General features: G+C 46.7%; 1 protein-coding gene across 13 annotated transcripts in view; it reads left to right on the plus strand.

Annotated features, from left to right (window-relative positions):
* IQSEC1 (IQ motif and Sec7 domain ArfGEF 1) overlaps positions 1-20,873 on the plus strand; it is a 280,971-nt gene that overhangs the window by 136,459 nt on the left and 123,639 nt on the right. For 8 of the 13 annotated variants that reach the window (XR_011002916.1, XM_068201458.1, XM_068201470.1 and 5 more), the window contains one exon: positions 7,310-7,354. The exons of 4 other annotated variants lie outside the window; for them this stretch is intronic. Coding sequence is in view for 8 of the 9 variants with exons in the window: in XM_068201458.1 (XP_068057559.1) it covers positions 7,310-7,354 (45 nt within the window). In the remaining variant the exon portion in view is untranslated. Of the gene's footprint in view, positions 1-7,309; positions 7,355-14,306; positions 14,459-20,873 lie in introns of those variants that run through there. One more of the 13 variants, XM_068201466.1, reaches the window with a different exon arrangement.

Consider the following 20,873-nt stretch of genomic DNA (forward strand, 5'->3'; position numbering starts at 1 on the left):
GGGTGTTTGTGGTCCCTGGGTAGGTCCTGCTGTGGGGAATTGTGCAGGGTGTCTCTCTGGGCTGTTGGCTGGGATTTTGCTCACCCAGAGTAGAGCAGTTTGCCTAACTCAGGTACTCCCAGTGCTCCTTTCACAGTCATCAGGGAACTTTTCACATAATGTGAGAGTGCTTTGGGATTTGTGGCTATCACAAGCATCACTTTCTGTGCAGATGATGCACAAACAAAAAGGGAAAGCTGCTGCTGGCCATGGACACCAGTGAGGCCTCCTGGTGGAGAGCAAGTTTGTCCAACCATGTTGTTGAACAAGAGAGTTTCAAACACTTCAGCTCTCAGATTACATTAGCAGGCTAGGCCTTGGCCTCACAGGGGATTAAACATAGATCTGGAAGCTTTAATGTCTTCAAACTGAGTTATATACAATTGGCTGCTGCTATCACAATGTTCCTTCTCTTCCTTCTTTGGAAAACCCCAATTCCCACGCCACATGTATGGGTTGGTTTTGTTTTCAGGGTTCTAAATTTGAGCTGCAAATAGTAGTGAAGCTTGTTAATAAACATCTGATCTTTGTGTACCTCTGGGAATAAGTGCAATTTAAATGATGGGCTTCACTTCTAACAAAGCCAAAACCACATCACTGCAATATTTTAATATGAAATCAGTTCCTCTGGCAGGATAGCACCTTGAAAAACAATGCTGGGTAGTTGTTCAGCAGATAATAAATTCTAAACTGCTTCTTGTCATTGGAGTGGGTCCCTGATAAAGTTATTTTTTTTCTCAGAGTTCAGGGCTTGGGGGCTTGCAGCTCCTTTGGAAAACCCAGCAGAAGGCTGGGCTGCCTGAATACCAGGCAGTCACAGTAGTGAAATCCTAAACATCAGGGCCATTAACCTCTAGATGTTGTTGTTGGAGTTAACTTACCTCGTGGCAGGTTTTGGAATTTAATTGTTCAAGGAACATTTTCGCTGTATAGGGTGTGTGTTACTATGAAACAGAAATGAGCAGCATTTCTGCTGCTCCAGGTCTGCCCGTTGTTACTCCTGCAGACTGCTCTAGGAATGCAGGTCCCAAGTTTGCAAGCACAAATGGCTTTTATTTAATGTAATTCTGTTGTCCCTGCACAGAAATTCAATTTCACTTTTGCTCAGTGTTCTGTAATTAATGTAGCCAGCTGAGCCTTGCTAGTCTGGCTATTTCCTCCTGGCTTTCAGGGTCGTGTTAGGCTTTGTTTCCTGGACATTTTTTTTTGTTACAGATCTAAAATCTCTTTGAGATTCTGCGATTGTATTTTGATTTGGAAAGCATGTTGTAAAAATGAGTGTTTGGGCACACTTCTGTGTGAGTGACCTGGGCAAACAAGCTGTGCTCTGAGGAGTGCCGCAGTGGAGCTGCTTTCTATCTCCAGTGCTGGGAGCACTTCAGACCCAACAAGGGGTCCAGCACATTCCCAGCTTTGGGAATGCAATTCACTTGAGCCCCAAGCAAGGAAAGCTTTTTTATTTCTAAGAGCAGGATTAAGCACGTGTTTAAATACTTCCTCGTCTAAATGGTTCATTAAAATATTTGGAACAAAATGTATGAGAAGAGAAAATGAGAAGCAGGAATTTCCATGGTATCCTTTAAGGCCCTTCCCTCTGCTGCCTTTCCATGGGTGAGCAGTGCCAGTTCTTCAAGCACAGCTATTAAATTGTCTGTCCAGCAGAAAGGCAGAATTGGAGGTGCATTTTCAGGTTGTGTCCAATGACTGCTATCATTGGAGAGCTGTTTCCCTCTGCCCCACTCACCCTCGCAGTCCTGCAGGATCCTCTGGAGCGGGGCTGCTCCACTTTTCCATCTGCTCTGAGACAGGTTTGCTGAACTGGATCTGCTGATGCAGCTGCCAGAGCCGTTCCAGCTTCCCTGCGAGCTCCTGCCTGTGCTCCACCCCTGCTCTGTGGCTGCAGCGTGTCGTGTCCCCGGAGCACCGCGGTGTCCGTCCGGGCCCCCGCGGCTGGCAGCGGCCCTGGCAGCGCCCGGCAGTGCCTGGACTGACGGACGTTGTTATTGCGGATTAATTAATGCGGGCCACGGCTGCAGGTCTGATGAAGGCTGCTCCAGACAGAGGGACACTGCTGAGGGGCTCCCTCAGACCCCCCGAGCTCTGGGAGGAGACCAAGCCCTTCAGCAGCTTCTGCTCCTGATATCCAAAGCAGAATTTCCCACAGCTCGCTCCTTCAGGGCCCTTTGTTGGGGAGGTCAGGCGAAGGAGTGTGACAGGAGCTGGTCTGCCAGGCCCTGGGACCCATGAGCTCAGGGCACTTTGGAGTTTTTTGGGAAAGAGCCCTCCCTGATGGCTTGGCAGATCTCTGCCAAGGGATAGGAAGGGATGGTTTTCTTTGAATGGCTGGATTATCATTTCCAGTTTTGTTTCTGAGGGATGGGGTGTCCTGGCTGAGGATGATCCTTCTGTCCTCTTCTTTCTGCCTGTTGGGATTGAATGCGTTGGGCTTTCCTTCCAAATGGAGCACTGGGACTGGGATCCGTGGTGTGCCAGACCATCCTCAAGCAAGGGTGAAGATTTCCATTTGGTGAAGCTGCACTTTGGAGTACAAAGAAATAGTTTAGTCCTCCTTTGTATGTGAACGTGTGGAGCATCACAGCACCAGCCTGCAGTGAGCAGATTTCCCTTTCTTCCGTGAGCTGCCAGCTCCTGGGAAGAAACTGTGCCAAGCAGCAGCAATTATTTGCTGAGCAACACCCCAGACAGGGTCTTAAATATTTAATGTGTTATTCTGCATTCCTTCTCTCAGTGTGAGAGGGATGCAGTGCTGCAAGCACCGAGGCTCTGACAGAGCTCAGAGCTGCCTTTTCCCCTCACACCCCTCTGAGCTGCTGCCTGCAGACAGCATATCTTCGTACTCTGATGCTCCAAGTGAATCTCCCTTCTTAGCCAAAAGATGATACATTTAAGCAGTTTTTATTTGGGATCAAGCTGGGGGTTTGCTTCAGCTGCAATTATTTCATCTGTCACCACTGTGAGTTTCCGTGCCAGAAGAATATCTTGGCTTTTCTCAAATTGGATATTTTTCTGGCTGCTTGCACGATGTGTGCTTGTGCTGTGTGGTTATTTGTAGGCTCTGCCCGCAGTACGGGAGTACTGCTGGGGTCTCCTCTGTCCTCTGGTGAGCAGCTAATGAAGCAGTTGCAGCCATCTGCACTGATGGGAAGGGACTTTGCTGCCCCAGCTCAGCATTATCCAGGCAAATTGAGCCCGGAGGGTGCGGCTGCCCAGGGGACCCTGAGGAGGGCAGGCAGCTGGGCTGAGCCATCAGTGTGGGGACTCCCCCAGGATTATCCACTCAGCCCAGCAAGAACCTCCCCAGAACTTTGCCCTCCACCATGAGAGGTAAACCCAAGGCTGAAGCGTGGGCACGGGGCTGGGCTGTGCAGTGCCTGTCCCTGTTCATCCATCTCAGCCCGAGCAGCTCTGGGTGGCTCTGTCACACTGGAGCTTGCTGCAGTCACAGGGACATCTTCCAAAGCCTCAGTGGTTCCCACTGTCACTGCTGCACATGGAGAGGCGGGAGCTGAAGGGCTCTGTAGCAGTCCCAGATCAATAACACTCCTTGTCTGCTGTCACTGCTGAGCAAAACACCTCTGGAGGTTTTCACTTCTCCCGTGTCCATTCCCTACCCTCTCCATGTCACACTCCATCTTGGACTATTTCCAAAATAATCTGCAGTTACACTGATTTTTGTGTTTACAAAAACCAGTTTCTTTCATCACAAAAAAAGCAAAATAAACCAGAGCTTTGTATCGTGGCTCAAGATGCCAAGAGCTAATTGTGTGTTTCCCTTCAATCTGCTAAAACATTGTGGAATAAGATCTTTTAGACACCCAGTTACTGGGAATGCTCTCTGCTCACCACACAGTGCCAATAACAAGAGCTGGAGCCTGTGGTCTTGTTTTGTGCTCCAGGACAGAGCTCTTGACTAGAATTGTGTTTATAGTTTTTGTCTGTGGATACCCAAAGCCTACTGTCTGGATTTTAGACCAATGATTTCTTGGAAATATTTGTATTTTCTCCTGCAGGATGCACGGCAGAAGTGGGCTGTCAGGATCCCTGTGCTGATGGACACAGATGGAAGCTCTGGGCAAGCTCCTCACCCAGGAGCTGTGGATATCCAGACTTTGGATAATCCTTTTAGCCTTGACAGCAGTTGTTACTACCAACAATTGCACACATTCTTCAGGTTCCATGCTGACCACACTAGAAGTAAATAATCCCTCTGTGTGCCCAGTTTAGTTACAGCTCATGCCACCATTCCTCTGCCTTTCCCTGAAATGCCAGGAATGTGCATGGTTCAGCTGAGTCATGGTGGAACTCGGGCAGATTTCCTCCACTGCACACCTGGAAGGACCTTGCAAGGAGCATTCCCTGAGAATTCCAGGCAGTTCTGCAGTCTGTGCTCTGTCTCAGCTCAATTTTCACTCAAAGCCTTGGGCATAGTTCCACAGTTAATGGTACATTGGGAATTTTAAAAATGATCTTTATTAATACCAATGGAAATTATACATATATAGACAAGTCTGTTATATTTAACAATCTCTTTTTGATGGCTCCATCATTAGATATTGTCTGTGCTTCTTTCTGGAATACAAATGTCCTGAGCCAGTGTCCATTAGGAATGAACAGGAGTGTCAGACCTTCCAGCTCACTTTGTTCACAGCAGTGCATTATTTTATTTTCCTGTCCAGTCAATTTGTTAAAAAGCAGAACAAAATGAACAAAACTTATTTTGAAGCAACCTAAATTAGATATATTTTTATCATTCCTGAAGTGACCCCGTGTGCAATGAGATGTTTGGTTTGCTGCAGCTTTAATGACATTGTGTTCAGAATCTGGGTTATTTTTATGTTTTAAATTAATTTTCCATCTTTGAGCAGTTTGGAAAGAAACCAAAATACTTAAATGGGATTTTAGCTGGAAAGAAAGAAGGGGAGTGATGATGTGATTATATTATTCTGTAAATTCAATAAGAATTAACTAACTTTCCATACCCTAAATCCAGATCTGTTGGTAGAATTTAAACTGTATTTCTCCTGTTTATACTGGGGGGTTTTGTGTCCACTAAACAAAAGTTTGGTTTTCATCTTGTCAGACTGCTCCTGAGGTTTTCCACGGTGCCAGGCTGAGCTGGGTTGGGTAGCCAGGTAAAAAGGCTGGGCTGTAACAATTCTGGGGGTGTAGCCCTCCTGTGTAAGGCTTCTTTTCCATCTTTCTCCCTACAGTGTGGGGATCTGTCTCATCCAGGGGATTTCTCCACATCAGCTGCAAAAGCTTTTCCTGTCTTTGCCACTGTTCCTGTATCTGATCTTCACCTAGAGAAATCATAGAGAAGCTGCACCAGGGGAGGTTTAGGTTGGATATTAGGAAACATTTCTTCCCTGAAAGGGTTGACAAGCAGTGGCCCAGGCTGCCCAGGGCAGTGCTGGGATCAGCACCCCTGGAAGTGCTCAGGAAACATCTGGATGTGGTGCTGAGGGGACGTGGTGGGATGGACCTGGCAGTGTCAGGGTTGGACTCATCCTGGAGGGCTTTCCCAGCCTTGATGAGCCTGTGGTTTGTGACTCTGAGAGGGGTATTTTTACTGAGAGCTGTGCTCACAGGTTTATTTTTATATATTAAATATAAAAATATAATTTCTATACATTAATATAGAAATACATTATATATTATATATTGATATATATTAATATTGGCTGTATTATACATTGTTTGTTCTATATTGAAATATATTTATATTATTTATATATATTAAAATATTATTTTAGCTATTAAAATAGGTGTATTTATATACAGAAACACACGTGCCTCTCCTGACTGAGGGTCTGGGTGCTGGGGAGTACCTAGGATGCCTGAGTTCAGGAAGGAGAGCCAAGATTCCTAATGAAGCTGTAATCCTGCTCCTGGGGATTGTGCAAGGAGTCCCCAGGTCAGGAGTGCTCCTGTCACCAGGGCAGTGCTGGGGTTGGGGCTAATCACGGCTCATTAGCATCTCCTCAGTATGCACAGCACAGCCCTGCTGCACAAAGACAGTCTGAGAAATGGTTATTCATAGCACCAAGGGCCAAAACTGCTCCCAGCAAATTTTTTTCTGCACACCTGGGTTAAAAGCAAGGCAAAAGCCCCACTGAGTGAGCAGGCTGGCACCTCCACAACACACAGAGGGAAGCAGGAAACTGAATTATCAGTAAATGAAGTTCACCCTTTTCCCTGGTTAAACCAACACCCAGCCACAAGGTTGGCATATGTGAGCCACCCCCTCAAAATTCAGCACCGTTCACAGACCCTGAGCGGGGGAAGCAAACAAATTACAGGGTGGCAGAAGCTCCCCAAATCTATTTTAAAGCTTTAGTGCTTTAATTAAGAGCTATTTGGACAATATGGTTTGTTTCCATTCCTGTACAGCCAATTCTTGCTGCTTTTGTGGCCTCCTCCCTTCACACCACCCTGTTTATTTTTGTCAACAAATTAGGAATCTTGGGATTCAAAGTAAAGATTTGCCATTGATTTATGAATGGCTGCTGTAAATATACTTAATGCAATTCTAGTATGAATTTTATGAACCTCCACAGACTGTACATGTTTATGGCTCTGTGAGCAAAGGCTGATCTGTGGCCATTTGTGTAAGGGATAGAAATGGATGAGTGCAAGTAACTATTTAAAAATGATGGGGCTTTGGCCAATGTTTTATTACAGCCTGTAAAAAAACCCTTAAAAATAACTCTATATTACATATATATATATAATGTAATTATAATAAACCTGGAGTCATGCTCAGAGAAGCAAGGGCAATTACACCACACTGCATGTTAAATATTGCTGCTCAAAAGTCAGCATACTTAGAGAACTTCTGCAGTCCTCACAATTACCTGAACTTTGTGCTGCAATAATTCTGCAGGACAACTCCACAGGTGCCTTTTTGGGCAGAGAGCAGAAAGCCCCAGAGTGTAAAAGTCACTCACTTCGATACAGAAGGATGGAGTGCTTTTAGAATATTGAAAATTGATCAGATTGTGGCTTATTCAGACACATGTTTCTCTAATTCCCTATTCTCTGATCTATGAAAGGATGATGGGTTTTTTGTTTGGGTATTTTTATTTACTCTCATGTTTAATGGCATGCTAAGTACTCTGAAATGTCAGTAAGAAGGAAGAGAATGTAAAGTCGTTGATATTTAAGGACACAGAATTTTTGAGTAGTTCTTGCTTTTAATTTGGTTTATACTTTAATGCTTCATAATTTTATTCTTTTGCTGTCACCTCAGGACTTCACTGGAAACAGGAAGCAGCGTCTCCACTGACCCACTCAGGTACTGTAGCAATCACAGCTGGTATCTGTGGGTTTGAGCTGGCAGAAATGCCCTGTTCTGCCCCAGCTGCACATCTCACAGCTTCATCTTGCAATGCCCAGCCACCAAAGGCACTGACCTGATGGCTGGATATTCCCAAGAGTGGATAATTTGCTCTTTTCCGGGATTTCCCACTTGAAATTCAGTTCTAGCTTCCAGCCCCGGGTTTGCTCTGGGAGGAGCACAAAGGGAAGGGACAGAAGGTGTGTCTGTGCACAAACCCCCTCTCTCTCAGATTTTTACAACCTTCATGCACCACTATTGGACCTGTCCTGTCCTGGCAGGTCTGTGCTGCTCTGGGGACAGTTGTGTGGAGATGTCACTGGTGTTACTGTTGCTCAGCATTTTGATAAAAGCACCCGCCCTTCAGGGAGCTCTGTCACAGGAGGCAGGCCAGAAATGGAGTTTTACTTTGATCACTCCTTTTAGAGAGAAATGCTTGGCCCTGTTAACACTTCATATCAAATGGGTACCTTGCATCTTTTATTCTCATCCCTACACAGTGAAAAGTGCATCAAAGGCACAGACTTCCTTTGATAAAGCTGGGGCAGGGTCCCTCCCTCTCAAATTGGCAGCTGGTTTGGTACAAGTCTTCCTTTGGAGATGGCCTGGGTTGAGGATGTGACTTCTTCCCACATGATGTCATTTGAACCTTGCTTGAGCACAACGGTGGGAGCTGCTCTGTTTAACCTTATTCAAATTAAGGCCCCTCTGTAATTAATCTTCCATTATTACCCAGTGTAAAGTCTTCTGAAAGTGAAGCATTTGCCTTGCTGTTATTTTCTAGCAGCCTCCCCCTCTGCTGTGATATTCCCTTTGTCCTCTCACAGCAGCACTGGACCACGTTCAGTCCCCACTGTACTTCTGTCCCATTCCCAGTGTGATGGGAACACTGGGCCTTTGTCTGGCAGGACAATGCAGGAAAAATCCCAACTTCCCCCTGCTCTGCTCCTCTGCAGATCTGTTCTAACAAGAGCACTGTGTTGCTGGTGTGTGACTTACCAGAGCCAGGTATTGCTGCCACCTTTATTGCAGGCTGGAAATAGATTTTATTACAATGGTTTTTCTTCCATGGAATATTTTTTCCATGGGAAGAGGGCATCAGTGAGGAATATGGAGGAATTAGATGCATGCAATAAATCCTTCTGAATGTTGAGGGCTGGCTGAAATAATGCCTGGAGGTGACCAGACAAGGATGTAAAAATGCCACTCTTTAACTATAAATTGAATAATTTTGTGAAGTTTAACAAATCTGGAGCGAAACAATCACAGAGGAGAAAATGAAGAAAACTGCTGAGATTTTATCAGATAAAACTGAGATTTTTTCTTAGTGTCAAATAGTTATAGAGGGGAAGAGCATGTGATACCTAGTCCACATCAGCAGGTCAAATAAGCCTGCTCTGGAGCTGTAATTAGACAGAATTAAGGCCATTATTTATTAAGTACAATGAAAGATAATGGAAGGCTTCTTCTTATTGGATGTGTTCTCATGAACCTCTTGTGCAAACTGGCCTTTGAACAGCCCAGAAAATGGGATGTAGCAATTAACATGGCCCGATGTCCTGTCAGGTATTTCCTAGTCAGGGTACTCTTTTTGCATTTTGCCTGCTCACAAATTTCCTGTCCCCATCACAAGGGACATTTCCCCTCAGTGAACCACTCAGTGCTGGAAAGAGTAAAGGTTAATGTGAAAAAATTGCTTCTGTCCATTATAAAGAGGAAAACATTGGCATATTATATCTGTGCATATATTGGTTGGCACAATTTCTTTCATAGCCTGCACAGGATTTATTCTGGATATTTTGAGTTGGCCTCTGTCAGCTTTCAGCTGACATCTGAAAATATTTTGTTTCCTAATATCTACATTTTTATGTGGCCCTTCTGGAGGGTTGAATTGCCAGGCCTGTTCCAAATTAGCTGGAAATTCAAATGTTTGAGCTCTGCAGATATTTGGGGCAGATTTGTCATCTTCTGTAGCAAATTGATCAGCCAGTGGTTGTGTGAGCCCAGGGAACAGATGTACAGAAGGGACAGTCAGGATTAAGAGAACAGCAAAGTTCTTCCTACCCTTCTGCATGGATACTTTGGCAGCTGAGTGGCTTAATAACCAAAAATAAAGGGTGGGGTCAAATGGTGATTAGAATTCATCTGCGGGGGAGTGCAGAACTCTGAAGCCAAAGAACTTTGAGTTTCTGGAAAGTTTCTAGGCAGAAGAGGTGCCCTTCAAGTGAATATGGAGGGAAGAGACCTGGATTTATGTCCTGTCTCTCTGGGCATCTCTGCAGAGCTTGTCACCAACACCTTGGGGTGTCCCCAAGCTCGAGGGCTCTGTGTGAGCTCTTCCACCTGCCCTGGTGGGGCAGGGATGATCCAGGGGTGGTACCCAGGAATGCCTGCAAGGGACAGGGAGGGATATCTGCTTTGCCAGAGCCTTGAACATCAACATCTGCCTTATTCTTTGTGCAGCCCAGGAATTTCCCCCCAGCTTTGATGTGAAGGCCACTTACTGCACTTGTTTTTGTGTGCTGTGGTGTCCTGTGAGCAGCGAGGCCTTCCAACCTTTCAGGAAGAATTTCAGCACCTCTTTGCTTGCCCAAACCCTTGGTTTGTAGCCCTGCTCTGTACTCGTCCCCTTTTTAATGTGGCGTGTGCAGGGTATTGGGGATGAATATGGGATCCACACTGTCAGGGTCCCGTGAGATTCCTGAACTCCACAATACAAGAGTGGCTACCACAAATTTTTGTGTATGGCCAGTGGAGTATTTCACCCTGGAGTCTTGAAAGACTTGTGGAAAACAATTGAACTACTACAATTTCTGTGCTCCACCTAAACAGGGGATACGCTGTTTTTCTGGGGAAGTGAAATATTTTTTCAGGATTGTTCCTGGCATGTCACTCTAAAAGTTTAACTTGAGTAAATAACAGTAGTTCAACATTGGGGCTTTGTGAAAGATTGTCACCAGACAAGTCAATTTTCCTGGTCTGCCCAACTTTTGAAAGCAGTACAGCAGGAACTCCAGCAGGCACTGGCTTCATGCTGGGGTTATTTTATCCCTCAGTGGTTTGTTTTCCTTCAGCCTCAGAGCTCCAGGGGTTGGCAAGAAAACCACCCCTAAAAAGGGAGGTGGTGCAACGTTCGATTTCCACTTGGCCCTTTTTTTAGGGGCTGTTTTTGAAAGCCTTGTCAGAGGCTGAACTCTGAGTGACTGCAGAAATTCTCAGCAAACTGCTTACAGCTCCAGTGCTGGGGCTGCAGCACATCCAAAAATCCCTGCTTGTCTTAGGCCTGGGAATTGTAAGTCAAAGGTTTCGGTAAATGCCTTTCTGAAAGAACCAGTTCTACATCCCGGCTGAGCGTGAGATGAAGCTTAATTTCCTTTGTTGTTTTCCTCTGGAAGACAAGTGAAAATGAAGAACGTGTTGAGAGCGTGGGGCTTTTCATTTGCAAAAGTCCTCATTAGCATTTTCTCTGCCAGGGTGGGATAAGCGGTGCTGGATGCTGTCAGGAAATCCATGGGTACATGGCTCCTATGCTCCAAGTCCACTGCTTAGAAATAGATAATTAGGGTGATAAATGGGATTTTTTTTTTTTTTTCCTGGAAAGGATATGATGCTGAGAAAGAAATTGCTTTGCAATGTGAACAGACAAAGGGGAAGTTTCCTGAAAAGTTTCATTTCAGGACCAAGTCTTTGGCTGGCGTCTCCTGAGCTTGGGCTGGCTTTCCCCTTTTTCCTTGATCCTGGGAATAGCTGGCCTTGATTATGGGATGTAACCATTATTTTTTCTTTTTTTCTTAGAATGTAAAAAAATACGGACACAAAAATGTTACAACAGGGGAAACTCAAATTCTTTTAATTTCTTTTCTTCTTTCTTTTTTTTTTTTTCCTTGTGCTGTTTTATTTGTGGAAACAAAGGAAAAAGGATTTCCTGTTACCATCTTGGCAGTACCAAACCCAAGGCAGGAGGCAGTGCCAGGAGGTTGGGGCTCACCAGCAGCCAGCGGGTCTCCAGGGCCTTCCCCCAGTTCCTCTTTAGATAAAATCACCCTGGAGAACAGGGGATAAAAAAGCAGGGATGAAAGATTTTTGATAAGAAAATCTAAATCTCCTCATCGGGATGGCATCAGTGACTTGAAAATTGCCAAGCTAATGAAGCCCAAGGGAATATGAGTCCAGGAAGATAAATAGGCTTGGATTTGGGCAGTGTTTTGTGTTGTTGTGGGGGATGTTGCTTCTCACAGATAACCAGTTGTGTTTGCTTAGGAGTCACCAGCTCTGGTGCAGCTCTGAAAGAAATCCCAGCAAATAAGTGCAGGCAGCACGAGGAAAGGGGTACTTGAAGGAGAATCTTCACAATAAATTATTTTTTGAAAAGCCCCAGTCAAACATATTTTTTTTTACTCCAAGTTGCTTTTCTCATGATCTGGTCATTCCCACCACCTGCCCTGTCCTGTAGAAGGTGTTTTTAGGGAAATATCACACAAAGTGTGACCCTGTTTAAGCATAACCCCCTGATTTCTTTACTGCACTAAAGACACTGCCAGTTCTTGCTCACATATATTTATAATTTCATTTAATTAAACTTACACAAGGCAGTTTTCTGAGAAGATTCAAGGCACTTCTGTAACTGCACAGTGAGAATGAGGAAAACCAGAACCCCTAAATATAGCTTCTATAGATCCCTAAATATAGCTTATTATCCAAGCACTTGGGGAACTAGATAGGTCCACATGGAAAAGAGCCTCAGGTTGAGGCTTAGAGGTTTGGTTTTCTCTGCATATTTTTGAAACAGTGTTAAAATTCTTGTGGCATTTTGGGGATGGGATTATGGGGGTATTTTATGGTTTGTTTGGGTTTTTTGTTTGGTTGATTGTTTGTCGGTTTTGTTTTAAACACTTGTCCAAGTGCCAGAGTGGTTTTGAAGCATTTCATCAGATTCTGCCTTTGGTTTTGTTGTCGTGACTGTTGAACTCTCAAGTCCCTCTATACCTGTTTGACAGCAGTGCAAGCTGTAGCCTAGGTGTTTCCTGTCAAGGGTTTTCAGAAATAGAATCAGAAACAGCCAAATTGTGGCTGCTGGAAGAGTAAACTTACAGCAAACTGGACACAAGCACTGGTCTCCATCAGGACACCTCCTATTTAACAACAGCAACATTTTTTTTTTATATAATTTTTTTTTAAAGATAAGGATTTTTTTTTTTTAAATCAATGTCATGTGCCAGTCCTGTGTATTGCAATGGAGCAGTTCTGTGCTGTTGTTAGCTCAGAGTATCCTGCGAGCCTGGAGAACGGGAGGGATGGGCACAGATCTCTGCTCTCTGACAGCACCCAGGGAAGGGCTGGGAAGGGCACCCTCCCCCAGAGGGTGCTGGGTCCTGCCCAGGCTGCCCAGGAAATGGGCACGGCCCCGAGGCTGCCAGAGCTCCAGGAACAACACTTCCAGGGATGCCCAGGGTGGGATTGTTGGAGTGTCTGTGCAGGGCCAGGCGTTGGACTCATGATCCTTGTGGGTCTCTTCCATCCCAGGAGATTTATAGAATCCCAGACTGATTTGAGTAGGGAGGGACCTTAAAGCCCAGCCCTTAAAGCCACCTCCCAGTATTCCAGGTGGCTCCAAGTCCTGTCCAGCCTGGCCTTGGACACTTCCAGGGATCCAGGGGCAGCCACAGCTGCTCTGGGCACCCTGTGCCAGGGCGTCCCCGCCCTCCCGGGGAGGAATTCCCACCTAATCTCTAATGTAATCCTGCCCTGTGTGATTCCATTCCAGGATTCTCACCCGTGATAGTTCACGTTGGGATAGAGAGGAAAGAAGGAGGAGGAGGGGAGGGGAGGGACTTGGTAGAATTAGGCCATGGTAAAATATAGAAATTTTTAAAGATTTGTGCTCCTGTCTTCTCAGAACAAAAGCAACCCGCTTTTATCGTGCCCGGCAAAGGTTTCGATTGCAAACGCTGCTTTTCTGACATCCCCAGCGCGGGCAGCTCCCAGCCTGCGGCTCGGGGGTGGCTCCGGAGCGGCTGCGGCTGCCGGGATCCCCCGGGATGCTCCGCCGGGATTCCCCGGAGGGGCTGTCCGTCCCCGCCGGCAGCCTGCCTGTCCGTCCGTGCGTCTCTCTGTCCGTCCGTCCGTCCGTGCCCGCGCCGCGGGGGCTGTCCCGCTGCCGCCCCGCGGTTCGGGGTTGGTTCATCCTCCCCCTGCGCTCCCTGGCAGAGCGCGTTGGGAACCAGATAAGCACAATCTGCTGTGTGAGCGGGAGGGTCTGAGCTCCTGCCTTCTTCTTCTTCTTCTTCTTCTTCTTCTTCTTCTTCTTTTTTTTTTTTTTTTTTTTCTTTCTTCTCCTTTTCTCCGCTCCTTTCCCCTCCCCTCACGAGAAGCCCCCAGCTCCCGAGGTGCCGCAGACAATGGAGCTGATGTGCTGGTACAGGAGGAGCTGATTAACGGGGGGGAAAAACAGGGAAAAGGGCAAACGCCTGCAGCCCCGTGTGCTGATCACAGCTCTGCTCTGGGTACCGGGCAGTGGTGTCAGAGCCCATCGAGATAACTGCCTGCATTTCCCGAAGTTCTGGGAGCTCTAAGGATGCTTTCCAAGGCTCCATCCAAGCCCGCAGCTGGGATTTCTCCACGCTGTTAGTCCGGGGGGCTCAGAACGGCCTAAAACAGCCGAAAGGAGAAGTGGGATTTCTGTGTAACACCAGTGATCCCGGCAGGACTGTGGCCTTTGGGAGAGACAAACGGCAAGCGGGATCACAGAGCGCCCACGAGCTGGCGTCCTTTGTGCTGCCGCCGCTTTGTGCGAGCGGGGCACGGCGCTGCAGGTGCTGAGGCGGCTGCGGGGCTGCCCCGGGCTGCGGGGCGCTCCCCCGGCCCGCATGCAGCCGCAGGGACAGCCGCCTGCTGCGCCGCGCTTCACTCATCCAAACCCTGACGGAAAAGCCTCGTGGCGCTAAAAGCCCGCTGCAGACCACGGTGGCGGCAGGAGTGCTGGAAAATGCTGAAGTTAAAGGCCTTCTGCTTGGATTACTGGCAGTTTTTATGTCTCCAGCCTCTCCATGGTTTCTATAAAAGGTAAGAAAACGTTAACTCTGCAATGCTCTTCAGCACATGATGCCGCCAGGGTTTTTCCTCGCTGTTGTGCTCCCTGGGAGAAGGGAGTGGTAGGCAATTAATGAGAACTTGTGACAAAGATTGCAAAGCTGCTTTTTTTCTTTTTTCTTTTTTTTTTAATTCTATTAATTATCAGCTGCTGTTGTCTCTGTGCATGCAGATGTGAAGGTGAGGGTGCTGTTTGGTTTTTACCTCTACTTTAGGTCACATCACCTAAGACTCAGGACTTTTTCTTCCCTGCTGTTTTCTCCTTAGGCACAGTAGCTCGTGCTGTAGTGTCCACACTGTACACCACACTGGCAGATTAATTGAAATGTCATGGGAGTTTATGGAACGCAGAGACGACCCTTTATTTCCCTGAGATATTTAGCAATATAATAGTTCATCTTTCCTTTCCCTCCCAGCACAAAGTGCACATCAGAGTCATTCAGAGCAGTGGGCACTTCACTTAGACGGGTCTGACACCCAGCTTAAATGATTGATGGTGAATGGTGATCGTAAAGAATAGGTCTGGGTGTCAGATGCATTGAGCTTGCCTATTTAATGGAACAGCAAAATAAGCAATTCCATTTAACATGTCCCTGAACTTACCCTGATGCTTTTTAATCTACACTTCGTTTTCCTTGCTCCTGATTTATGCTGCTGAGCAGAGGGAATTGGATGGGTTTGAATTTGCTGGGGGAAAAGTGGGGATCCCTTCCCTGTGAACAAAACCTGTGTGATTCTCTACAACAGGATTCCGTTCTCCTTACGTACCCTTTCTGCCCTGGCTACCTATTGTCAGCCTACAGAAAGTGCTTTGTACTAAATGCTAATTGCAGTTGAATTTTTCATGCAGCGACTGAAGGCTGGAAAAGGGAACTGTTCCAATCTTTTTCAAGGTTTCAAGGGTGCCCCACACTTTCTGCATTGAGTAACACGGGACCCTCATCTGTGACCATTGCCTTGTGAAGTTTCAAAAGATAGCTTTATTCTCCTCTTTTTGGAGTTTTTCACAGATTCCACTGCCAAGCCAAAAAATTCCCAACCTAGTTCCAGCCCATTGTGATGCTTTCCTTGCTGAGAAACCATATAAAATAATAGAAATGGAGCCAGACTGTTTTGACACAAATAAATACTAAACTCGAGCTTTCTGTCTTGGATTCCTGGCGAAATCCCAGCTTTGTGGCACATGAATTACTGGGGAGTTATTCTACATCTCCTAATGGAAACCCTTGCAATAGGGCTGCCCATTTATTTCCTCCCAGACAATTAATTTACTTGCCATCACAGCCTGGATGTGCTTGAATCTTCTGTCTGCATGAGCAGCACTAAAACTAGGCCTTAAGCATTTCAGCATCACAGAGAAGCACTTTGTTCTCATCTTTTTGAGAAGAAAAGAAAATTGAAGGAAAGTTGCAACTTCCTCACCTTTGAAACAAAATAATTTGTTGGTTAAAGCACAAAAAAGTGTGGAAAGCAGGTGCTTCAGAATAACAAACCTTAAATGCAAGGAAGTTCATCTGGAAAAGAAAGAAAAAAACTTTCTGGAGACTTTCAATTACTTTTTATTAGTGATTGTAAATTGTTTAAAATGCTCTTGGAAAAGAGCCCAGGGGCAGTGGGGAGGGTTTGTGTGTGCCCCGTGAATATATTTCCTATTTTTATGTATAAAATGAGGTAACAGATAAAAACAGGACTCGGGTATCATTTCCATGGAGTGACCATGCTCTTTCCTTCTGTGCACTGCCTGACCCTGATTTTCAGTGGCAGTCACTGCTCAGAGCTGTGGAAAATGTTCCTGGTTGCTTTGGAAGCTGTGACTTGCTGCTCCATGGTGGGATGTCCAGCTGTGTTTTCCAGTTTTCACTATTCAGGGAATTCTTGTGGGTTTGTGTCCAGAGAAGGGAACGGAGCTGTGGAAGGGTTTTGAGGCACCGGGAGCGGCTGAGGGAGCTGGGAAGGGGCTCAGCCTGGAGAAAAGGAGGCTCAGGGGGCCCTTGTGGCTCTGCACAGCTCCTGACAGGAGGGGACAGCCGGGGGATCGGGCTCTGCTCCAGGGAACAGGGACAGGAGGAGAGGGAATGGCCTCAGGCTGGGCCAGGGCAGGCTCAGGGTGGATATTTGGGAAAATTCCTTCGTGGAGAGTTGTCCAGCATTGGAACAGGGCACTGGTGGAGTCCCTATCACTGGAAACGTTCAGAAAACACGGATGTGACACTTGGGGACACGGGTCGAGGGCGGCTTTGGCAGTGCTGAGGGAATGGTTGAACTCGATGATCTTCGAGGGATTTTCCAGCCAGAATTCAGTGATTCTGGATCCGCTGACTGGCCTGGACAATTCTGGTTTCTGGTATAATTTTATCTTGATCTGGGGTGCACTTCCATGGAAGTGAAATCCATGGGCTTGAAGAGAATTCCGTGCAGGGTGTGTTGGGGTTTGTGGTGGCCCCACTGCCCAGAGCTGTGGGGCTGGGAGAGATGGGGGACAAGGAAAATGAGCCATTCCCCCTCCCTGGCTGTGGCTGCAGTGCCAGCTGGGGCACTGCAAGCAAACACCGAGCCTGGGTGATGGGAGAAAGGAGAACTAGGGCAGGTTGTCAAGTTTATTTATGAATACAGGGTAAAAAAATCCAGCTCCAAAATAGCAAGCTGGGCATGTGGCACTCCTAAAGAAAGGCCAGGTAAGGGCAGACACCACGTGTACAGAGAGAGCTTCTCTGGAGTTTGTTCTCTCAACACAGCCAGGCGAGGGGGAAACTGGGAGAAATTCACCAACCACACTTTCAGTCTGTTCCTTGAATTTGGCAGCACCTGCAGTAACCAGGACCTTGCCCATCTCATGTACATTCACAAAACAATGCTACTGCAAGGTAACAGTGCTTGTGCCTCCAGTAACGGGGTTGTGAACCAGCAGCCTGATTTATCCAAGTGTCAGCAAATTGCACAAAGCAAACTTGGGGGACTGGGGTAGAAACCTGCTCCAGGAAATGTTTGGTAATTCAGTGATTCATGAAAATGAGATTTCAGTGCTCGTCAGTTGCCAGTAACAGCGAGTGCATTTTGGTCAGAACCCCTCACTGGAGGGCTGCTTTTGGTACCCTCTAAGTACAAGCACTGAGGATGCTGAGATGTGTTTCTGTAGCAGAATAATGTGTAAGATGAGCAAATCACTGTCAGGTTCCTGTGCTCTTGGCAGGGTGAACGTCTCATGCTTTACTTCCAGGATTATTATAAACCCATGTGAGTCCAGGTTTAGCATGTGAAAGTGAAGATTTTCCTTAGCCAGGGGGGAAAGCTCAGTGCTGTGCTGCTGCCAGCTGGTGGGTAATAGCCCAGGCTAGAAATTGTTACCATTAGCATTGCATTAAAGATCAAGCAGAAGGTGAGGAAATGTGTGACTGGCACCGAGGGCAGCTGTAATCTGCAGATTTCCCCTCCCAGAATGTCTTCTTTCTTCTGGCTAAAACAGGAGGATTTCAAAAAACATAAAGCAAGTGCCAAGTTTGTAAAGGCTGTTTTATTGGAATGCCTTGTTTGGCAAACAAAACTGTTTTTAAATGATTTCTTGTAGTTTTCAATTTTTCTTTCATTGGTTTGGTCTCTCTAAAGGAGGCACGAGTCCCTTCCAGAGCAATTAGGGCCATTTGTAATGAGCCATCCCAGTGGAATAGCAAAGTGAGAGGTGGCTGCCTCTTTGAAGCCAGGGATTAGCTGGAATTGTTTCTACCACCCTTCAGCTGGGACTCACAGTTCCAGCACCCTGCTGGATAGGGTGATTCATGTGCTTGAGCCCATCTCTGGGTAAAATAGGTCTGTATTTTGGTGTATGATTCATTCCCATGAGGATGTTTCAGTGTTGATTAAAAATGAAAATGCTTTCATGAATTGGCTTGTTAGGAGCAGCTTACTGCTGCCACCCTGGAATATCAGAGTATCTGAGTGTCAGAAGCTACTTGAAGCCACTCTGATATTTCACTCTGCAGGGCACCTGCAGCTCTGTGCTCATCCTCTCTCCCAGTCTCTTATCCTAGAAAAATGTGTAGTATTTGAAGCCATGAAAGGAATTGCCAGCCTTAATTTAGATGCTGTTTCAAAGGCAGCACACGGGCTTGAGGTGATCTGTGTCAGGGCTGTCCTTTGGGTTAACTCTTTATTAAAAGCAATGTGCTTTGAGAGGCTTTGTTCCTCACTCCTTGTGCTGCCAGCGTGGACTCTGCTCTGGGGTTGTGTGAGGTGGCTTCAGATGTGTGGGTGACCGGCACAGAGCAGTGCTGCTGCTCCCTTTAAGGGAAAGGCAGCATAAAAAAAAAAGCATAAAGAACTCCCTGGCCATGGGTCACTACATAATTAAATTCATTATTTAAAAACAGATTCGGTGAAGGGGGGAAAACTTAATATACAATCCTAAAATCCCACATTCCTGGAGGTGATGGCTGCATACTAATTAGAAACCTCAGGAACAGGGAGTAAGGGGGAAAATCCTTGAAGTTCTGGTTCATGAGGGCAGGGAAGTGCTTTTGCACAGTGCTGGACAGTGATGTTAGTGGGTCTGTGCATCTCCTTGGTGTCACTTAAACTGAGCTCCTTTGCAGCATCTCAAACAAAACAAAAGCAAAGTGGGTGGGGAGAATTACTGGAGCTCTGCCTTGAACTTGCGTTTGGAGTTCACCATATATGTTGGTAGAAACAAATAGAGTTTGCTTTCACTCGACAGTGACTTCATCCAGAGCAGGGCTGAGTCATGTGCCCCTGGAGCAGCTCCCTCTCCAGAGGATCCTTTGGCCAGGCTGCTGCAGCTGCAGAGCAGCTGAGAGCTTCCCCCACCTCCCAAATCCACCCCCTCTGCGAGCACAGCCTGCAAACAGCACACATTGCAGTATTCCCACCGTCAGCATAAAAATGATTAGGAGCAAACCCTCAAATAAACGCACTAAGTAGCAGAAATGCCTTAAAAGCCATCAGAGGATTGCTCTGTGCTCAGGGAAGTGATTCCGAGGGAAGAAATTTAAATGAAAATACACCAAATACCTGCTAGTCTGGTGGAAGCCTTCCTTGCCATGTCACTAATGGTTCTGTGTGTGAAAGAGTCTTTGTGCAGGTGTTCATTGCTCACATGCCTGAAATCCACACTTCTGGTTTGCCTGCTTCACCTCTGCTTTCACCGAGCTGTGCAGTGGGATTGGGGCACGGCTGAGCCAAACCCTGCACCAATCTGTTGGGCTGTGATGCCCCTCCCTGGACCAGTGCTGGCACTGGGTTAAACTGGCTTTCACGCCTGACAGTTCTTTGTGTGTGTACCTGCCTTTTCCCCACCTTCCCCTTACCCATTCCCTCCCTTTTCCCCACCTTTTCCCACCCTTCCCCTGCCTCTCTGCAGTCCTCATGACATCAATTCTCCAGGCTTCCTAAAACTTTCCATTTCTCCACCCCCTTCCCTCTCACCCAGGAACCATCTGTGAGCCCTCAGGTTCTCCCTTCCTCACTCTTGCACAGATTTTAACCTTCCACAGACAGCTTTGAAGGCTGATGTGGGGATTTTTTTGGAACTGGGGTGCCTGTGCTGGGGGTTCCTGCCCTTTAGGTGGATCCCTGGAGCACTCAGAGTTTGCCAGGCTTTTCTCTCCCTCTCGGGTCTCCTGTATTTGGATGCAGCTGATGGGCAGCCCCTGGAGCAGTCACATTTTAATTGTGCCTCTGGCTCTGTGCCCTGCAGAGGGGAATTGGAAGCTTTCTGAGTTCCCTTTGATCGCGTTCCAAGTCTGAGTCACAGCACAGGGAGCCCGGTGGTGGCCTGGAGACATCCCAGGAGTCTCTCAGATGCTGCAACCTGGAGGGTGCTGGAGGGGCTCTGCCAAGGATCCCAAACTCTCCAGCCTTTTGGGGGTGAGGGGAGATGCCCTTTACCAAAATGCCAAGCCCAGGCTGGCTTTGTTCCCCAGCAGGACTGGCATGTGCATGTCAGTGCTGTCAGCTCCCAGGAAACACCAGGGTTTGCATTTCCTTAGGAATGTTTGTAGAAAATCAGCAAAGGAGGTTTCAAAGGGAATGGAAGAGAATGCAGCTAAGGTTGGGAGGAAAATATGTGGTGAAGATATTTTATTAAAACCTCCTAAGTCAAAATGTTGGCTTGTTGCAGGTTGAAGGTTTAAAGATGCCCCGAGTAGTCCAAAAATCCAGAATCTTTTTGAGAGAAAAATTTAAACTCCATCTATTTGTACGACTCCTTGCAATCCTTAATTGGTAATAGCTGGTGTATAAGGGGAGTGCTACCTAAGTTAAAAATAGGTCTGGGACTGCACTGACAACTCAAACCAGGCTGGCTCCAGCAGTCACATTTTCCTTTTGTCAAATGACCTACAAATGTAATGTACATCAGGACAGAAATGCTGTCAAA

The sequence above is a fragment of the Anomalospiza imberbis genome, chromosome 11 (assembly GCF_031753505.1).
Source record: "Anomalospiza imberbis isolate Cuckoo-Finch-1a 21T00152 chromosome 11, ASM3175350v1, whole genome shotgun sequence".
NCBI classification, from domain to species: Eukaryota; Metazoa; Chordata; class Aves; order Passeriformes; family Viduidae; genus Anomalospiza; species Anomalospiza imberbis.